Source organism: Amborella trichopoda, chromosome 10, assembly GCF_054954075.1.
Source record: "Amborella trichopoda isolate Santa Cruz 75 chromosome 10, AtrichopodaSantaCruz75HAP2 v2.0, whole genome shotgun sequence".
In the NCBI taxonomy this organism is placed as follows: domain Eukaryota; kingdom Viridiplantae; phylum Streptophyta; class Magnoliopsida; order Amborellales; family Amborellaceae; genus Amborella; species Amborella trichopoda.
In genome coordinates this window covers 5,740,924-5,759,348 of record NC_142345.1, presented here as the reverse complement: position 1 = coordinate 5,759,348, position 18,425 = coordinate 5,740,924, and the positions used below count along the sequence as shown (strand labels likewise).

The 18,425-nt window shown below is 35.3% G+C and overlaps 1 protein-coding gene across 1 annotated transcript in view; it reads right to left on the bottom strand.

Moving 5' to 3' along the window:
• Positions 1–3,941: 3,941 nt before the first annotated feature.
• The window catches only part of LOC110007385 (uncharacterized), a 59,874-nt gene continuing 45,390 nt past the window's right edge, over positions 3,942–18,425 (bottom strand). Inside the window, exons 12-19 of the mRNA XM_088849416.1 lie at positions 17,425–17,555; positions 17,054–17,123; positions 14,948–15,092; positions 14,728–14,839; positions 14,356–14,425; positions 8,295–8,364; positions 4,432–4,629; positions 3,942–4,244 (exon numbers count right to left, since the gene is read on the bottom strand). Of these exons, the coding sequence (XP_088705542.1) occupies positions 17,120–17,123; positions 17,425–17,555 (135 nt within the window). The 3' untranslated portion in view covers positions 3,942–4,244; positions 4,432–4,629; positions 8,295–8,364; ... (2 more) ...; positions 14,948–15,092; positions 17,054–17,119. The remainder of the gene's footprint in view (positions 4,245–4,431; positions 4,630–8,294; positions 8,365–14,355; positions 14,426–14,727; positions 14,840–14,947; positions 15,093–17,053; positions 17,124–17,424; positions 17,556–18,425) is intronic.

Below are 18,425 nucleotides of genomic sequence, written 5' to 3'. Positions count from 1 at the left end.
CAAAAATCCTCAAATGGATCCATCTCAACCTCAAGACGAACGGATATGAAAAGAAAATGGATTTTAAGTCTCTAAAATAATGTATTTTATAATGCATTTTTGGACTGCTAATTTTTAAAATTTTTCAAGTATTTATAGATCTGCTCAATCTACACTATTTTTTGAGATTTAAATTTTATAATTAGATATAAAACTAAATTTTCAGACCATCACAAAGATTTTCAGTATTGAAACATCTTTCGATACTATTTAAAAGCGTGCCTCACTTTGATGGTTCAGGGCCTCCACTTATACAAACCACATCCAAATCCAAATATCACCAATCTAATTGACCAGAGATTATGAGTTGAGTAGCTCACACTTCTAATTTCCCATGTCTAAATATCACTAATGCTTGGAGTTTTGCTAGATTTCAGTCAAATTTTTGCTTTTCTTCACATAAATATTGGTTATTTTTCACACAAGGAAAATCACATCTTTATTATTTGTGCGCGTGAGCGTGTATTAATTGAATTATTCCCCACGGGATCGCACTAAACTCTACAAGAGTTGCTTTTAAATTTTCTTTTTCCTTTTTTAGTAAAATTTGTGAAGCCCACTTTATAGTCACAAGATAATTATTATTTATTTAAAAAGTGGATTTTGAGTTTTTAAAATTCTGGTCCAGTATTTCAAATCTATTGGTTGGGATCAGGAATAGCTGATTCGAATTGAGAATCAATAGTTACCAAGCTAATTTTATGAGAATTGGTCCGACACCACTATAAAATCACCCTTTATTATGTTTTTTTTTTTGTGCATTGTCATCATCATTATTAGAGTTTTTTTTCTAACTATTTAGGGTCGACTACACGAAACTCAATCCGCCATTCTGCTATATCAAGAGTTATACCTTCAATGAGTATAAGTACCCATGTATTTTCTCTCTACTTCCAACCATGTCCTTTTGAGCATAACCTTTACAATTTTTTAGCCATCCACTTAGACCAACTCGTACCTCTTAACAAATGTTGTATTACACATGGCCAACCTACCTAAGTCTACTTTCTCTCATCCTATTGCCTATGAAGCAATCAACATCGTTATTATTGTTATTAATATTTTTTAAGCATTTTCAACCCTAAAAAGCCTTTTCCTCAATTAGTTTCAATCTTGTTGGATTGGTAATTCGTCCAATCTAGATAGAGATCGGTGGTTGGACGATCCATTCCATCGATCCATGTTTTAAAAGACTACTTTGATGTGACCATTCAAATATTAGATTGTCTATTCAATCTTGGGACATTATTTTTTTTGGCACATAGTATGCATACAATTTTTGTTATTATTATTATTAGTTTTTGAGATCGACTATATTGATAATTTGTACAGGACAAATACTACGGGTTATTGTCATGACATAACTTTCAAAATCATAGTTCTGTAAACCTAGTTTTTTGTCTCATTGCTGAGAGACCAAATGTGGGTTTAGGCTCAAATTGAAGAACTAAACTGAGAATCAAGTACATGTAGATAAACACCATCTACTCTTCTGTAGGACTGGCAACCAGCTGGACTTGGCCAGGCCAGGGCTACCTATCCCTAGCCATGGCACGGGTTCGCAACTTGGACCCCAAAGGGCCGGAGGGCATTGCACCAAGCATACCTTCCACTTAGGGGTGGCAATGGATCCAAACCCGAGTCTTGAGGGGTAGACCCGATTTGTGTCTGAATATGGGTCCAAAAATTGGACCGGTCTGGTCGGGTCTAGGTCCATATCTTGGACCTAAACACTATTCAGGTCTAGATCCGATAATATTTTTAAGGTCTCAATTTATGAAGTATATTTAAATATAGTTAAATACATAGATATTTTAATTTTGGATCGGGTCTAGGTCCAGGTTCGATGAATTCGGGTTAGGTCGGGTAAGATTCCCATATCATTGTTTTTGGGTCCAGGCCTGGACCCAAACCCAACCCCACCCGTTGCCACCCCACCCCTACCGAGCCCTACTCACAACCACGTGGCCCAATGGCTTACCTGTTGGAGCGCATTGGCCCGCGCTTAGTCCTACTCGTATTTAGGTGGTCTGGTCCGGCCCCCAGTTACAATCTTCTTCTTAAAATCCAATCCCTCTTCTAACCCAATCTTATTAGAATCCAAGGACACTGCGCGTGGTGGAAAATATGCTCTATAAAACTAAAATTTGGAATCCAAGTGTTAGGAATTAGGAACGCAGACCAATCACAGGAAGACTAGAGAAAGGTGCTTATAGATTTGGGGTGAAATTAGGTGTCTTTTTTTTTAAATTTGAAAAGAGTTTATACAATTTTGGATATTTAGAAAATTATCACAAATATACTTTAATTTTTATCAATTTAGAAAAAAAATATTTAACTTTCAGAAACATCGCCCACAACCAAAATAGTCTTCAATAACCTTTACGATAGTCGTATTACCGTGAAACACAATTACAGTACTTGATGTACTGTAAAAACTAAAATGTTATATGACATTTTTAGTTCCGTAAAAACTAACTCATGTTTTACGACATTTGAAGTACCGTGAAAACTAACCCATGTAATAGGTACTATAAAAACTAACCGATGTTATATGGCACTTTCATATCCTGTTTATATTTATCTCTTTCATCGGAATCAGATTTGTATCACGTTGGAATCGTGTTTGTTGAGTTGATGAAATAGAGAGAGAAAGATCGTTAATAAGAGAAGATTTAGAGAGAGAAAGAATAGATAAATATTAAAAAAAATTTAGAGAGGAAAAGAAGATAAAAATATATAATAATAATAATAATAATAATAATAATAATAATAGAGAGATGACAAAAATAAATATGAACAGGAGAAAAAGGTTTACCACCTTTTGAGAATCATATAACATAGGTTAATTTTTACGCTATTTAAAATGCCGGATAACATAGGTTAATTTTTATAATACTTAAAATACCGTATAACATGAATTAATTTTTATGGTACTTACAATACCATATAACATGGATTGGTTTTTACGGTGCCTTCATGGTAATACAACTACTATGAAGGTTATTTTAGTAAAAAAACACTGAAAATTGAAAAAAAATGATGCAAATGAGGTTTACGAAAGTTAAAAGTTATTTTTTCTAAAGAGACAAAAATTAAAATATATTTATGATAATTTCCCTAGAATTAAAGATGCACCTAAAAAACCCATCATAAAAAGTTATTTGGATGTTGAAAAACCCTCTAATTGATCATCTAGACATTGAGATGTTTGAATATATAAAAAAAAAAAAATTTGGAGCCCACAAAATAGTGTATCTTACCACACATTATCCAAACCGTCTATTTTCAAGATTTGCATGTGTTTATAGATCTACTTGATTTGAACTATTTTTAGGGTTTAAAATTTTATAATTAGAAATGAAAATAGATTCACAAGCCATCCTAATAATTTTTTATATCAAAAGCACATTTATGATAATGATAAAATTTAGAGTTGCACGTTAATTGGATCGTTTAAGGTTGCAACCTTATGAAAACCACACCATTTGGATTTTGATGGGCAAATTAGTAACATGTTTTGAGCGAAAATATCAAACTCATCTTCTCCGAACTTGGGGTTCAAGTTTTGCCATTAGTTTGCCCTATATTTTGGTAAAATTGAAATGGTTCTGGGTGAAATTTGTTCCATAGATTAAATTGTTAAGGGTTGGAACATGAATGCGGGATGAAAGTACTCTCGATTACTGTAAAATTGTGCAGGCTGGGGAGTACCAATATTTGAGCTGGACATCATTTCCTATTGTTTTCGCATGAACAAAGCAAAACATTAGAGGACGCATCACTGTACAACAGAGAGAGAGCAAATTTTGAGAAAGCCAAATAACCTGGATTAGAGACACAGAGCATGGACTATAGAGGAGCAGAGAGAGTACAAATTTGGTTTTTCCGAGCAGAGTAGAGACATAATAAGTGGAAAAACTGGATTGGCAAAGAGAGAGAACACAAAGACTGGTTTTACAGAGAAGCACAGATAGTAACTGGTATATAAAACTTGCAAGCTAAATAAAAAACATAGTATAAAAAATAATCAAAAGAATGATACAGTCACAAATCCAAAATGATCACAGCATAACACAGAAGAAAACAATTAATCTCTAAACTTAGCAAAATAATAAAAGATATTGCAGAAAATACAGGGTTGGGAAGAGAAGACAGAGTTCATGAAAGGGATCACGCTTTTGTTACAGCAGATGATACCCAGGCTGGACAAAACAAAAAAGAAAAAGAAAAAGTTAGTCAAACTTGAAGTTGCAGAGAGGCATGGCAGAGAGCCAAGTAACACCAGGTATTTATAATTAGAATATGCCCCTCAATCGAAAAATAAACTATTTTATAGGGTTTAATTGTTATTTTCCATGGATTAGGATTTTGAAGCTTCATGGTTCATACCTTGAAGTGAAGAAACTTAGAATTTAGCAGCCGTTTAGAGAGTAGGAAAGAGGGAGCAAGAGAGTGATACGGTTAGGGTTTCAAAGAGAGACGACAGGATTGAGCCAGAGTACCTGGCGAGCTGGCATGTGGAAGGAGGGAGAAGCATGGAGATGGGCTGCGAGGTGCCAGGGCACTGAGGTCTTTCTTTCGGGCGAACTGCAAATAAAAACTTCCCTTTTCAAGTTCCATGGTTTTCCACGGAACTTTTTTTATAAGTAAAGGTGGGAACATGAACAGTAAAACGAAGTTTGTTTTTTTTTCTTACCATTTTTTATCAAATACAAAACATGAATTACTATAGGTAAGTTCCATCTTTTTCTCCCTAACTTCATGTTATCAAAGCGCCCTTAGGGACTGTTTGATAACTTGAAAGTAAATGTTCTCTGGAAATTGGAAGTTCTTCTTTGCTGGGAAGAAAGAAGTTCCTCTAAAAAGTTCCAGGTTTCTGTGTTTGATAACCCGCTGGAATGTTAAAGAAGATCTAAGTACTTGTGTTTGATAATGTGCTGGAAGATTAGGAAATTCAAGAAAAAAAAATTACGCATTATTCATTACTCAAGTATACACATATTTTCATAATTTCCCCAAAAACAATCTGATTTCATCAATTATGCATTTAAAGCATCTAATTGACTATTCGCATATATTTTCATAATTTCCCCAAAAACAATCAGACAAGAGTTGACATGAAATCATGATGGAGACAAAATAGAAGTGATTGTTAGGATGAGAATGAAATTCATAACACCAATTTAAACATAAACAAATAAGAGATAATGATGGGAAACTATACAATGAGTGCACTAAACTTTCCAACATAAACTCACGTCTTAACCATCAGATCGGGAAAGTGATGGCTGAGCTGTGTCATTCTTTCCTCTGCTTGAAGCCGATCAAGAATTTTGAAAACTTTTGTGGGGAGAAAAGACACATCTCATCCATTACTTTCCACAACCAACGGATAGAGAGGGTGTGCGCATTGATTTAAAAATGTTGCGCACATATTGCATACTTTCTCATTAGAGATACAACATTGCATCTTAAGTAATAAATTTCCTTATCCACAGAAACAATAGGAATTTCTTAACAGGTATAAAGCCCAAAACTTGTGGAATATGCATGTGTGTATACAAGTACGCCTCCACACACATTAGACGCATACATGTAACTATATGCATATTTATGCAAATTCGTACACAGGTATTCAGCTGCGAGAACACATTGCCTGGAACTCCTATCGCATTTTGACCCAAATTATGGGACATAACAACATTTTCATGGGCAAGTTAGGCAATACTAATTAATGAAAGTTTTGATAGGGTACTCCCATACAAATCTGAGAATTCTCAAAAGAACCACTGTTGACATGGTTTGAAGGGCTTGTTAGAGGTTGGGAGTTTCATAAGGCAGGGCAACCTACTATCGAAGGATTGTTTTGTGGATGAAGGACAAAAGTAGGATGAGAAGGATCTACAGTAAAAGTAGTCCCAGGATTGAAGGGATTTTTAGGACATTGTGGTATTTGATTAGCAACACAAGCGCTAACATGTAGTTGGTTTTGTAGCCCATTCGGATTAACAAACTGAACTGGGTAACTTATGGCAGTAGATAAAAGCATTAGGCATATGATTAGAAGGTAATGTCAGAGGTCTATTTGGAATCATCATCAAGGGTTATGGGCAAACGGGTTCTGGAATTTAGGGTTTTGATTATTGAGTGGGTCATGAAAATTAAGGTTTGGAGCATTGAAGTTCGCTGGAAATTGATGATTCAGGAAATTATTTTGGATGGGAAGATTCTGTATATTAGGTTTCAAGCTACTGAAAGCTAAATTATTAAGTATTGGAACATTAATGAGGGATGAAATTACTGTCTCGATTACTGTAAAATTGTGCAGCCTGGGGATTACCAATATTTGAGCCGGGCATCATTTCCCATTGTTTTTGCATGAACAAAGCAAAACATTAGGGTATATGCATCATTGTACAGCTGAGGGAAAGAGAGCAAATTTGAGAAAGCCAAACAACCTAGATTACAGCAAGAGGGAGAGAGAGAATGACTACAGAGGAGCAGAGAGAGTACAAATTTGGTTTTTCAGAGTAGAGAAATAACAAGTGGAAAAACTGGATTTGCAAAGAGAGAGAGAATGAGAGAAACTACAAAGAGTGGTTTTACAGAGAAGCAAAGACTGGATTTACAGAGAAGCACAGATAGTAACAAGCAGTGATTTAAATAAGGGTTCGGTGCCCTGGATCGGGCACTTCAAAAACCCATCCGGATCGGTGAATCGACGATCCGGATGGGGAATCGTCCGACTCGATTGGATTAAGCCCTAAAAAATCCAAAAAAATTATTACAATTAATTATAAATATCATATTTTAGGACTCCAATAAGAAATGAGGGTACTCCATTGTTAACTTTCACTTGTTTCATCAATTTGTGAATATTGATATGCTTTTTCTCTGTATAAACTTATGTTAACCATTAAATTTACATCACACTTAAGAAAAATCATATAATCATCATGGATAAAATATATAATCATACATGGACTACTATAAATAGTAGATTTCATCAATAAAAAATTGCCATCAAAATCTCAAATTGACGGAAAAAATTGACGGAAAGCCCTAATCCCCTAAAAAAACCCAAATTATTACAAGCTAACTAACTATAATCCAAATTTATTACAACCTAACTAACTATAATGTTATATGCTGAAATTAAAATTGTTGGTTTAAATTTTCTAATTATTTTATTATACATATAATAACAAATCTAAAATATTTTGTAATACGATCTAATTTAAAATGTATTATTGAGAACTGTAAGAAAGATAATAAATTACATGATTTATAAGGCAAAAATTAATAAATAAAATAAAAATTTGGTTAAAAATTATTAGAATGCATACCAATTTTCGAAAGAATACTTTAATTTTTCAAAATTTTAATTTTTTAGATTTCTAGAAAAAATTTAGTAAAAGAGATTGTTAATAGAAAGAGAGAGATTGCAAATGGAATAAATTTCTTTAAAAAAAATAATTTTTTAGATTTATAGAATAAATTTAGTAAAAACGATTGCTAATAGAAAGAGAAATTTCAAAAAAAATAAATTTTTTTTTTTAAAATTTATTTTCTGCTTATTTTTGTTGTCAACAAAAATAAAATAAAATGTGTCCAAGGCGGAATCGAACTAGAAATGTGAAGGCTCTACCTTGGAAGTGATAACCACTCCGCCACATCAGCGCAAGTGTAATTGTTTTCTACATTAATAGTATTTATCCAAATTCCGTCGTAATTTAACGCACCGTGGGAATTATCCCACAACCAACAACAAGTTTTAGTTTTGCATCTATAAATTGGTTTGTAAGTTTCTAAAGGTTTGTGCGCGTGTGCCCGAGGCTGCCATCCACGCGCGGCCGGTGGGTGATGGTAGTCTTGCGCAAGTGGACTATGGAGAATTGGTGTTTTGGCACGTGTTAACTCGCTATGTGACGTCATACCGGTGATTTTCACCCGTGTATGACATCATACAAGCGGTTCACTGTGCAGAACCGGCCGGTTCGTTCTAGAACCGGGTGGTTTCCAGTTTTACACTGGAATCGGCACGTGGTAACCGATTCCCGTGCCGACTCGGGCGAGTCCGCTGCGACTCAAGCTAAATGAAAATCCTAGTATCAAAAATAGTCAAAGGAATGATAATCATATATCCAAAATGATAATAATAATAATAATAAATAAATAAACACAGCATTACACAAAAGAAAACAATTAATCTCTAAACTTGGCAAAACAATAAAAGATATAGCAGAAAATACCCGGTTGGGAAGAGAAGACTAAGGGTTCATGAAAGGGATCATGCTTTTGTTACAGCAGATGATACCCTAGCTGCACAAAACCAAAAAAAAGTGAAGAAGCTTAGAAACCATGAAGGTTTTAGCAGCCACTTATAGAGTATGAAAGGGGAGCAAGAGAGTGATACGGTTAGGGTTTTAGGGAGAGACGACAGGAGAGAGAGAGAACCTGGTCCAGTTAGCGATAGGGGCAAGCTGGTCTATAGAAGGATGGAGGAGTGTGGTGAGATGAGGGATGGGCAGCGAGGTGCCAAGGCAATAAGGTCTTTCTTTCAGACAAACTACAAATAAAAACTTCCCTTTTCAAGTTCTGTGGTTTTCCACGGAACCTTTTTTTTTGAGTAAAGGTGGAAACATGAACAGTAAAATGAAGTTCTTTTTGTATCACACCATTTCACAAAACATGAATAGTATTCTTCTCCCTAACTTCCTATTATCAAACGCACCCCTAGGGCCTGTTTGATAACTAGAAGGTAAATGTTCCCTGAAAATTGGAAGTTCTTCTTTGCTGGGAAGAAAGAAATTACTGTAAAAAGTTGGGTTTCCGTATTTGATAACTTGCTGAAATGTTAAAGAAGATCCAAGTATTTGTGTTTGATAATGCATTGGAAGATTAGGAAATCCAAAAAAAAAAAAATACACATCATTCATTACTCAAGTATACACATATATTTTCATAATTTCCCCAAGAACAATCTGATTTCATCAATTATACATTCAAAGCATCTAATTGACTATTCACACATATTTTCATAATTTCCCCTAAAACTATAGAACAAGAGTTGACAGGAAATCATGATGGAGGCAGAATGAAAGTGATTGTTAGGATGAGCATGAAATTCATAACACAAATTTTAATATAAACAAATAGGAGTTAATGATGGGAAACTATAAAACGAGTGCACTAAAATTTCCTGCATAAACTCATGTCTTGGCCATCAGATGGGGAAAGTGATGGCTGGGCTGTGTCATTCTTTCCTCTGTTTGAAGTCCATCAAAAATTTTGACAAACTTTGTGTGGAGAAAAGAAACATCTCATCCATTACATCCACAACTAAAGGATTGAGTGGGTGTGAGCATTGATTTAAAAATGTTGTGCACAGATTGCATACTTTCTCATTAGAGATACAAAATTGCATCCTAAGGATTAAATTCCCTCATCCACACTCATAAAACCCAAAACCTGTGGAATGTGCTTGTGTGAATAAATGCACACGTCCACACACTCTAGACGGATACATGTAAATATATGCATATTTATGCAAATTCGTACATAGGTATTCAGGTGCAAGAACACATTGCTTGGAACTCCTATCACATTTTGACCAAGATTATGGGGCATAATGACATTACTTTACATGGGCAAGTTAGGCAATACTAATTGATGGAAGTTTTGATAGGGTATTCCCATACAAAGCTGAGAATTCTCAAAAGAAACTGTTGACATGGTTTGAAGAGCTTGCGAGGGGTTGGAAGTTTCCCAAGGCAGGGCAACCCAGTAACGAAGGATTGTTTTGTGGATGAGGGACAAATGTAGGATCTATAGTAAAAGTTGTCCCAGGATTAATGGGATTTTGAGGATATTGTGGATTTGATTAGCAGCACAAGCGCTAACTTGTGGTTGGTTATGAAACCCATTCGGATTAGCAAACAGAATTGGGTAAATTATGCCATTAGCAAAAGCATATGATTAGAAGGTACTGTCTGAGCTCTATTTAGAATCATCACGACGGGGTCGTTTGGATACCTGGATATATATTGTCTGTAAAATATATTACTGGCATAATACATTACTATGTAATACATTACCTGCATATAGATTGTTACTGTTTGGGTAGTATTTAGATGCAACCTGGGAAATACATTGCTACTGTTTGGCCATGTTTGGAAGAAATATGGGAAATGCATTACCAACATTTTACCAGCACTTGCCTGTAAACTATCATTTCTTTCTTTTTTGTCACAAAATTCCATTGAAATGTGGAATTAAAGTCATCATCACACCATTCCAAAAGGATTTTCTAATAATAACATCATCACCATCCTAGAGAGAGAGAGAGAGAGAGAGAGAGAAATAAAGGTATTAATAATCACCATTCTAAAGATAAAGAGAGTGCAAACTATTGATCTTAATCATCACCATTTTAAAGAGAGAATGAGAACGTGAAATAAAATAGTCATTGTTCCAACAAGATTTACTAATGTTATCATAGATATAGAAATTGATAGAGAAATTCATTATCATCCACCAAAAGATAGAGAGAATGTATTTGTGTGTGTTAGAGAGTAAGTATAGCAATTCGAAAACAAAAATTCCTCAACATAAAGTAAGCTCTTTTACTCATTCTAATCTGGTTTCGACAGTCCACCTCAGTGGAGGTAATTATCGTTTTATAGTACTTTGTACCAATTGAATTATGCTTTGGTGCAGATGATTATGCACATAGGTCGCTAGAATAGCACCTGATATAGCTAAAGTACTACCAGCTGCAACAAGTGATCCGGCTATTTTCATCTTTACTTCACGCTTGAGGTTTTGATTGTTACTCACCATGGGAAAAGATTGATCACTCTATAAGACCTAAAGAAAATCCCAATAGCAATCACAAAACAGATACATATATATAAACTAGTCATTTTTCAACGAAGTGGTTATGAATGAGGGCCACGAAGAGACAATCCGGTTATTTTAAATACTTGAATGCATTGGAGTTAATGTAACGACGATGCTAATGGCTAATAAATTTAACAGCCATGATGGGTGATCAAGAGCAAACATAAGTAAGAATAATTTAACATTTTTATCCTACAACAGGAGCTAACAAAGATTTTTATCTATGAAATCTGGTAAGTGGAGAAGAGACAACAAATACACAAAAAAAAATACCCAAAAAAAATTCTATCTTTGCCACAGATTGCTGATTGTTGACATACATTTAGGGCATCAAACAATAGAAACTTTTATAGAGAAATTCACTGATCCAAACAATACGAATTTGTTGCTCTCGTTACAAGATGTTCAAATCACCAATATTCACTATAGCTAATAACTCTTGACCTTATGAAATAAATATTGGTAAACTACTATGTGATAACCCCATGATCAAAATTTTTGAAACCTTTCATAATTACTGATTTTATATAAACTAAAATTACAAGAACGAGCCAAATCAACTTATAACTTTACTGATTTTATGGCAACTAGAATAACAAAGAACGAACCAGATCAACCTAATCTTACCTGCTCAAATCAACCCCTTTGGCCTGTAAAATGTTTACTGTTGCAAGAATCTTTTACCCACTAAAACCTATTTTTGTAAGGCATCAGAAAAAATTAAAGCCCTAAATTTTTTAGGGCAGATTTATGACAAAAAAAAGAAGGTAAAACCCTAATTTTTTAACAGAGAGAGAGATAGTGAGAGAGAGAAATTGCTCCTACTTGGACACGGTAAAAGAGACAAATGCTGACTTCGAATAGGGTTAGAGAGGTTGCTCCAAGTTAGTTGCTCCAAGAGAGAGAAAGGCAACAATTTTGCTTGAGGTTGCTCCAAGTTTGTTGCTCCGATAGAGAGGTAGCAGATTTGCTCGTAGAGGTTCCCTGCACGGCTTGCTTGTAGAGAGAGAGAGCATAGAGAAGGGAGGCTCGAAGAGGGACAGAGAAGATAGGCAGAGTTAAGAGTGAAGGGATTTGGCGAAATGACGCGTAAACAATTACCCGTCGTGCCCGTAATTGATTTCTTAGCTATCCCACGCGTAATAGTTTTCACGGTATTTGAGGAAATGGCGTGTAATCGATTTTCATTTTGAATACCTGAAAATCCATTACAAAGAAACAGATAACAAGGAAACCTAGCATTTTCAGTGTTTGGGTACACCTAAACAGTAAGGAAATGAAATTAGATTACGCACCATTTTCTCAAATACCATGAAAACTATTACGCGCGAGATAGCTAAAACATCAATTACGGGGCACGACGGGTAATTGGTTAAGTGCCATTTCCCCAAATCCCTTCGCTGCTCGCTCAGCCTCTGTTCTCTGTCCCTCTTCAAGCCTCCCTTCTCTGTGCTCTCTCTCTATAAGAGAGCCATGCGGGTGACCTCTGCGAGCAAATCTTTTACCTCTCTCACATAGCAACAAATTTGGAAAAACCTCAAGCAAAGTAGCTGCCTTTCTCTCTATCTCTTGGAGCAACCTCTCTCACCCTATTCGAAGTCAACATCTCTCTCTTATCGTGTCCAAGTAAGAGCAATTTGTCTCTCTTTCTCTCTGTTAAAAAATTAGGGTTTTACCTATTTTTCTATGACATAAGTCTGCCCTAAAAAATTTAGGGCTTTCATTTTTAATGCCCTATAAAAGTAGGATTTTGTGGTAAAAGATTCTTACAACAGTAAATATTTTACAGGCCAAAGGGGTTAATTTGAGCAGGTAAGATTAGGTTGATTTGGTTCGTTCTTTGTTACTCTAGTTTCCATAAAATAAGTAAAATTATAGGTTGATTTGGCTTGTTCTTGTTGTTTTAGTTTACATAAAATCAATAATTTATGAAAGGTTTAAGAAATCTTGATCATGGGGTTATCACACAGTAGTTACCAATATTTATTTCATAAGGTCAATCGTTTTTTTTTTTCGGTTTTGGTTATATGATAATTGTTTTTTGTGTGGGTATCTCTCTGTGGAATTTCTTTTGAGAGTTTTGTATGATTCATTATTTGGTAATCTCTCTCTTGAGTTTTTCGAGCTTTTTTTTTGAATCCTGATATGGGCTCTCTCTCTCTACAATTTAGGAAATTTCTTTGGAGTTTAGGCTATATTTGATATGAACAACAGTGAATTATTTTGATACTCTCTTATATGAATTTCGGTGCATTCTTTTTATCAAGGTGAGCTACATGCTGCTGAAATTATCAGAGTATGATACATGATACTGCTAAAATTAAACAGAGTATGATAACATTAGTATATCTTGTTGGAACAATGACAATTTTATTTCACGTTCTCATTCTCTCTTTAAAATGACGATGATTAAGATCAATACTTTGCACTCTCTCTATCTTTGGAATGGTGATTATTAATACCTTTATTTCTCTCTCTCTCTCTCTCTCTCTCTCTCTCTCTCTGGAATGGTGATGATGTTATTATTAGAAAATCTTTTTGGAATGGGATGATGACTTTAATTCTGCATTTCAATAGAATTTTGTGACAAAAAAGAAGAAATGATAGTTTATAGTCAATTGCTTGTAAAATGTTGGTAATGCATTTCCCATATTTCTTCTAAACAGCCAAACAGTAGCAATGTATTTCCCAGGTTGCATCTAAATACTACCCAAACAGTAACAATCCATTTGCACGTAATGTATTACGCCAGTAATATATTTCAGAGACTATATTTCCAGGTATCCAAACGACACCTACAGGGTTATGGGCAAGCGGGTTCTGGAAATTAGGGTTTTGATTATTGAGTGGGTTATGAAAATTAAGGTTTGGAGCACTGAAGTTCGCTGGAAATTGATCGTTCAGGACATGATTTTGGATGGGAAGATTCTGTATATTTGGTTGCAAGCTAGTGTAAGCTAAATTATTAGAGGTTGGAACATGAATTAGGGATGAAATTACTCTCTCGATTGTTGTAAAATTGTGCAGGCTGGGTATTACCAATATTTGAGCTGGGCATCATTTCCTATTGTTGTCGCATAAACAAAGCAAAACATTAGAGAAAGAGAGCAAATGTTCAGAAAGTCAAAAAACCTCGATTACAGAGAGAGAGAGAGAGAGAGAGAGAGAGAGAGAGAAACTACAAAGACTGGTTTACAGAGAAGCAAAAACTGGTTTTACAGAGAACCACAGATAGTAATTGGTATATAAAACTTGCAATCGAAATGAAAATCTAAAGTATCGAAAATAATAAAAAGAACAATACAATCATACATCCAAGATGATAAAAATTAAAAAAATCACAGCATAACACAGAAGAAAACAATTAATCTCTAAACTTAGAAAAATAATATAAGATATCGCAGAAAATACCTGGTTGGAAAGAGAAGTCTGAGGCTTCATGAAAGGGATCATGCTTTTGTTACAGCAGATGATACCCTAGCTGCCAAAAAACAAAAAACGGGGTTTTCATACTTGAAGCAGCAGTTGCAGAGAGCCATGGCAGAGAGCTAACTAACACCAGGTATTTATAATTAGAATATGCACCTCATTTGAAAAAGAAACTATTTTATACGGTTTAATTGCTATTCTCCATGTATTAGGGTTTTGAAGCTTCATACCTTGAACTGAAGAAGCTCAGAAACCATGAAGGGTTTAGCAGCCGCTTTGAGAGTAGGAAAGAGGGAGCAAGAGAGTGATATGGTTAGGGTTTAAGAGAGAAAGAGAAAGAGAGAGAGGGAGTACCTGGTCCAGTTAGTGGTAGGGGCGAGCTGGTGTGCAGGAGGAGGGAGGAGCCTGGTGAGACAAGGGATGGGCAGCGAGGTGCCAGTGCAGCGAGGTCTTTCTTTCGCTTGAACTACAAATAAAAATTTTCCTTTTCAAGTTCTGTGGTTTTCCACGGAACTTTTTTTATGAGTAAAGGTGGGAACATGAATAGTAAAATGAAGTTCTTTTTTTATCTTACCATTTTTTATCAAATACAAAACATGAATAGTAACAGTAAGTTCCATCTTCTTCTCCCTAACTTCCTGTTCTCAAATGCACCCCTAGGCCATGTTTGATAACTGAAAGGTAAATGTTCCCTGGAAATTGGAAGTTCTTCTAAATACCTGTGTTTTATAAAATGCTAGAAGATTAGGAAATTCTAAAAAAAAAATTTACGCATTATTCATTACTCAAGTATACACATATATTTTTGTAATTTCCCCAAAAACAATATGATTTCTTCAATTATGCATTCAAAGCATCTAATTGACTATTCACATATATTTTCATAATTCCCCCAAAAACAATCAAACAAGAGTTGGTATGAAAACATGATGGAGGCAGAATGAAAGTGATTGTCAGGATGAGAATGAAATTCATGACACCATTTTCAATATAAACAAATAGGAGTTAATGATGGGAAACTATACAATGAGTGCACTAAACTTTCCTACATAAACTACGTCTTAGCCATCAGATGCGGAAAGTGATGGCTGGGCTGTGTCATTCTTTCCTCTGCTTGAAGTTGATCAAAAATTTTGAAGAACTTTGTGCGGAGAAAAGGCACATCTCATCCATTTTTAAAGGATTGAGAGAGTGTGAGAATTGATTTAAAAATGTTGTGAACATATTGCATACTTTCTCAGTAGAGACACAACATTGCATCTAAAGGAATAAATTTCCTCATCCACACAAACAATAGGAATTTCTTAACAGGTAGAAAACCCAAAACCTGTGGAATGTGCATGTGTATACATGCACACCTCACACACACTAGACACATACATATAACTATATACATATTTATGCAAATTCGTACACAGGTATTCAGCTGCGAGAACACAATGCCAGGAACTCCTATCGCATTTTGACCCAGATTATGGGGCATACATTACTTTGCAAGGGCAAGTTAGGCAATATTAATTGATGGAAGTTTTGATAGGGTATTCTCATTCAAAGCTGAGAATCTCAAAAGAACCACTGTTCACATGGTTTGAAGAGCTTGTTAGAGGTTGGAAGTTTCCTAATGCAGGGCAACCCACTATCAAAGGATTGTTTTGTGGATGAGGACAAAAAGGGCAACCCACTATCAAAGGATTGTTTTGTGGATGAGGACAAAAAAAAGGATGAGAAGGATCTACAGTAAAAGTAGTCCCAGGATTAATGGATTTTGAGGACATTGTGGGATTTGATTAGCAGCATAAGCGCTAACTTGTGGTTGGTTATGAAACCCATTCGGATTAGCAAACTGAACTGGGTAACTTATGCCATTAGCAAATGCATTAGGCATATGATTAGAAGGTAATGTCTGAGCTCTATTTGGAATCATCACTAAATGGTTATGGGCAAGCGGGTTCACGAAATTAGGGTTTTGATTATTGAGTGGGTTATGAAAATTAAGGCTTGGCGCGATGAAGTTCGCTGGAAATTTATGGCTCAGGACATGATTTTGGATGGGAAGATTCTGTATAATTGGTTGCAAGCTAGTGAAAGCTAAATTATTAAGGGTTGGATCATGAATGAGAGATGAAACTACTGTCCTGATTACTGTAAAATTGTGCAGGTTGGGGATTACCAATATTTGAGCCAGGGCATCATTTCCTACTGTTTTCGCTTGAACAAAGCAAAACATTAGAGGATGTATCATTGTACAACAGAGAGAAAGAGAGCAAATTTTGAGAAAGCCAAAAAACCAGGATTACAGCGAGAAAGAGAGAGAGAGAGAGTCAACTACAGAGGAGCAGAGAGTACAAATTTGGTTTTTCAGAGTAGAGAGAAATAATAAGTGGAAATACTGGATTTGCAGTGTAAAGAGCGAGAGAGAGAGAGAGAGAGAGATAAAGAGAGAAACTACAAAGACTGGCTTTACAGAGAAGTAAAGACTAGTTTTACAGAGAAGCACAGATAGTAACTGGTATATAAAACTTGCAAGCTAAATGAAAATCCTAGTATAAAAAATAATCAAAAGAATGATACAGTCATATATCCAAAATGATAAAAATTAAAAAAAAAATCACAGCAGAACACAGAAGAAAACAATTAATCTCTAAACTTGCAAAATAACAAAAGATATCGCAGAAAATACCTTGTTGGGAAGAGAAGACTGAGGGTTCATGAAAGGGACCATGCTTTTGTTACAGCAGATGATACCCTAGCTGCACAAAACCAAAAGAAAAACAGGGTTTCAAACTTGAAGAAGCAGTAGCAGAGAGCCATGGCAGAGAGCTAAGTAACACCAGGTATTTATAATTAGTATATTCACCTCATTTGAAAATAAAACTATTTTATACACATTGCTATTTTCCATGGATTAGGGTTTTGAAGCTTCATATATTGAAGTGAAGAAGCTCAGAAACCATGAAGGTTTTAGCAGCCGCTTAGAGAGTAGGAAAGAGGGAGCGAGAGAGTGATATGGTTAGGGTTTCAGAGAGAGTCAAGAGGATTGAGAGAGAGTACCTGGTCCGGTTAGCGGTAGGGATGAGCTTGTGTGCAGGAGGGAGGAGAGCGGTGAGACGAGGGATGGGCAGCGAGGTCTTTCTTTCGGACGAACTACAAATAAAACTTCCCTTTTCAAGTTCCGTGGTTTTCTACGGAACTTTTTTTATGAGTAAAGGTGGGAACATGAACAATAAAATGCAGTTCTTTTTTTTTATCTTATCATTTGTTAACAAACACAAAACATGAATAGCAACAGGTAAGTTCCATCTTCTTCTCAATAACTTCATGTTATCCAACGGGTCCCTAAACCATTTAAAGATAAAAAAGGTAGGGCCCTATCTTCCATACTGAATTACCCCAAAAAAAAAAAAAACACGAAATGTCTACGTTCTAATGGATAAGGATTCAATTCACATATTTTTCGACAACATATTAATTAGAAAAATGAAAAGCCCTCTGTTAGAACCAAATGAAAACACTGAGAAGAGTAGGCATGTATGCCCTATGTGACAAAATTGAAATTACATAGAGCAAAGTACACAATAGCAAAAGTGAGCCCACCTTCCATTCTTTACTTATGGCCATTGGGATATGAGCTGCCTTTGTATGGGCAAATGGAAAAGAAAAAGGGGAAAAGGAAAAAGGAAAAGACAAAAGACAATTGTGATTATCATCGATTGTTAGGGAAATGAAAAGCATGCAATGAAAGATTACATGGACATTAGCAAAAGTTATCACGTTAACATATAGAGCCCACCATGGGTTCCATTGATGAGATTGCTGACGAATGAAGCAATAGTCAGAAATTTTGGGGATCCAAGAACAAAAAGAATGTAATTCAATATTAGGGCCGTAAATGTCTGGGTCAATCCCGACCCAAACTCAACCGAATGGGGTCCAAGTGAGACTGGATTGGCAGGTCGGATGGTATGGATCGAGACATAAAAGACTATTAAATAATTATAACAGTATATACAAAATATGCTATGTACATTTTCAATAAGTAAGCTACGTACTTG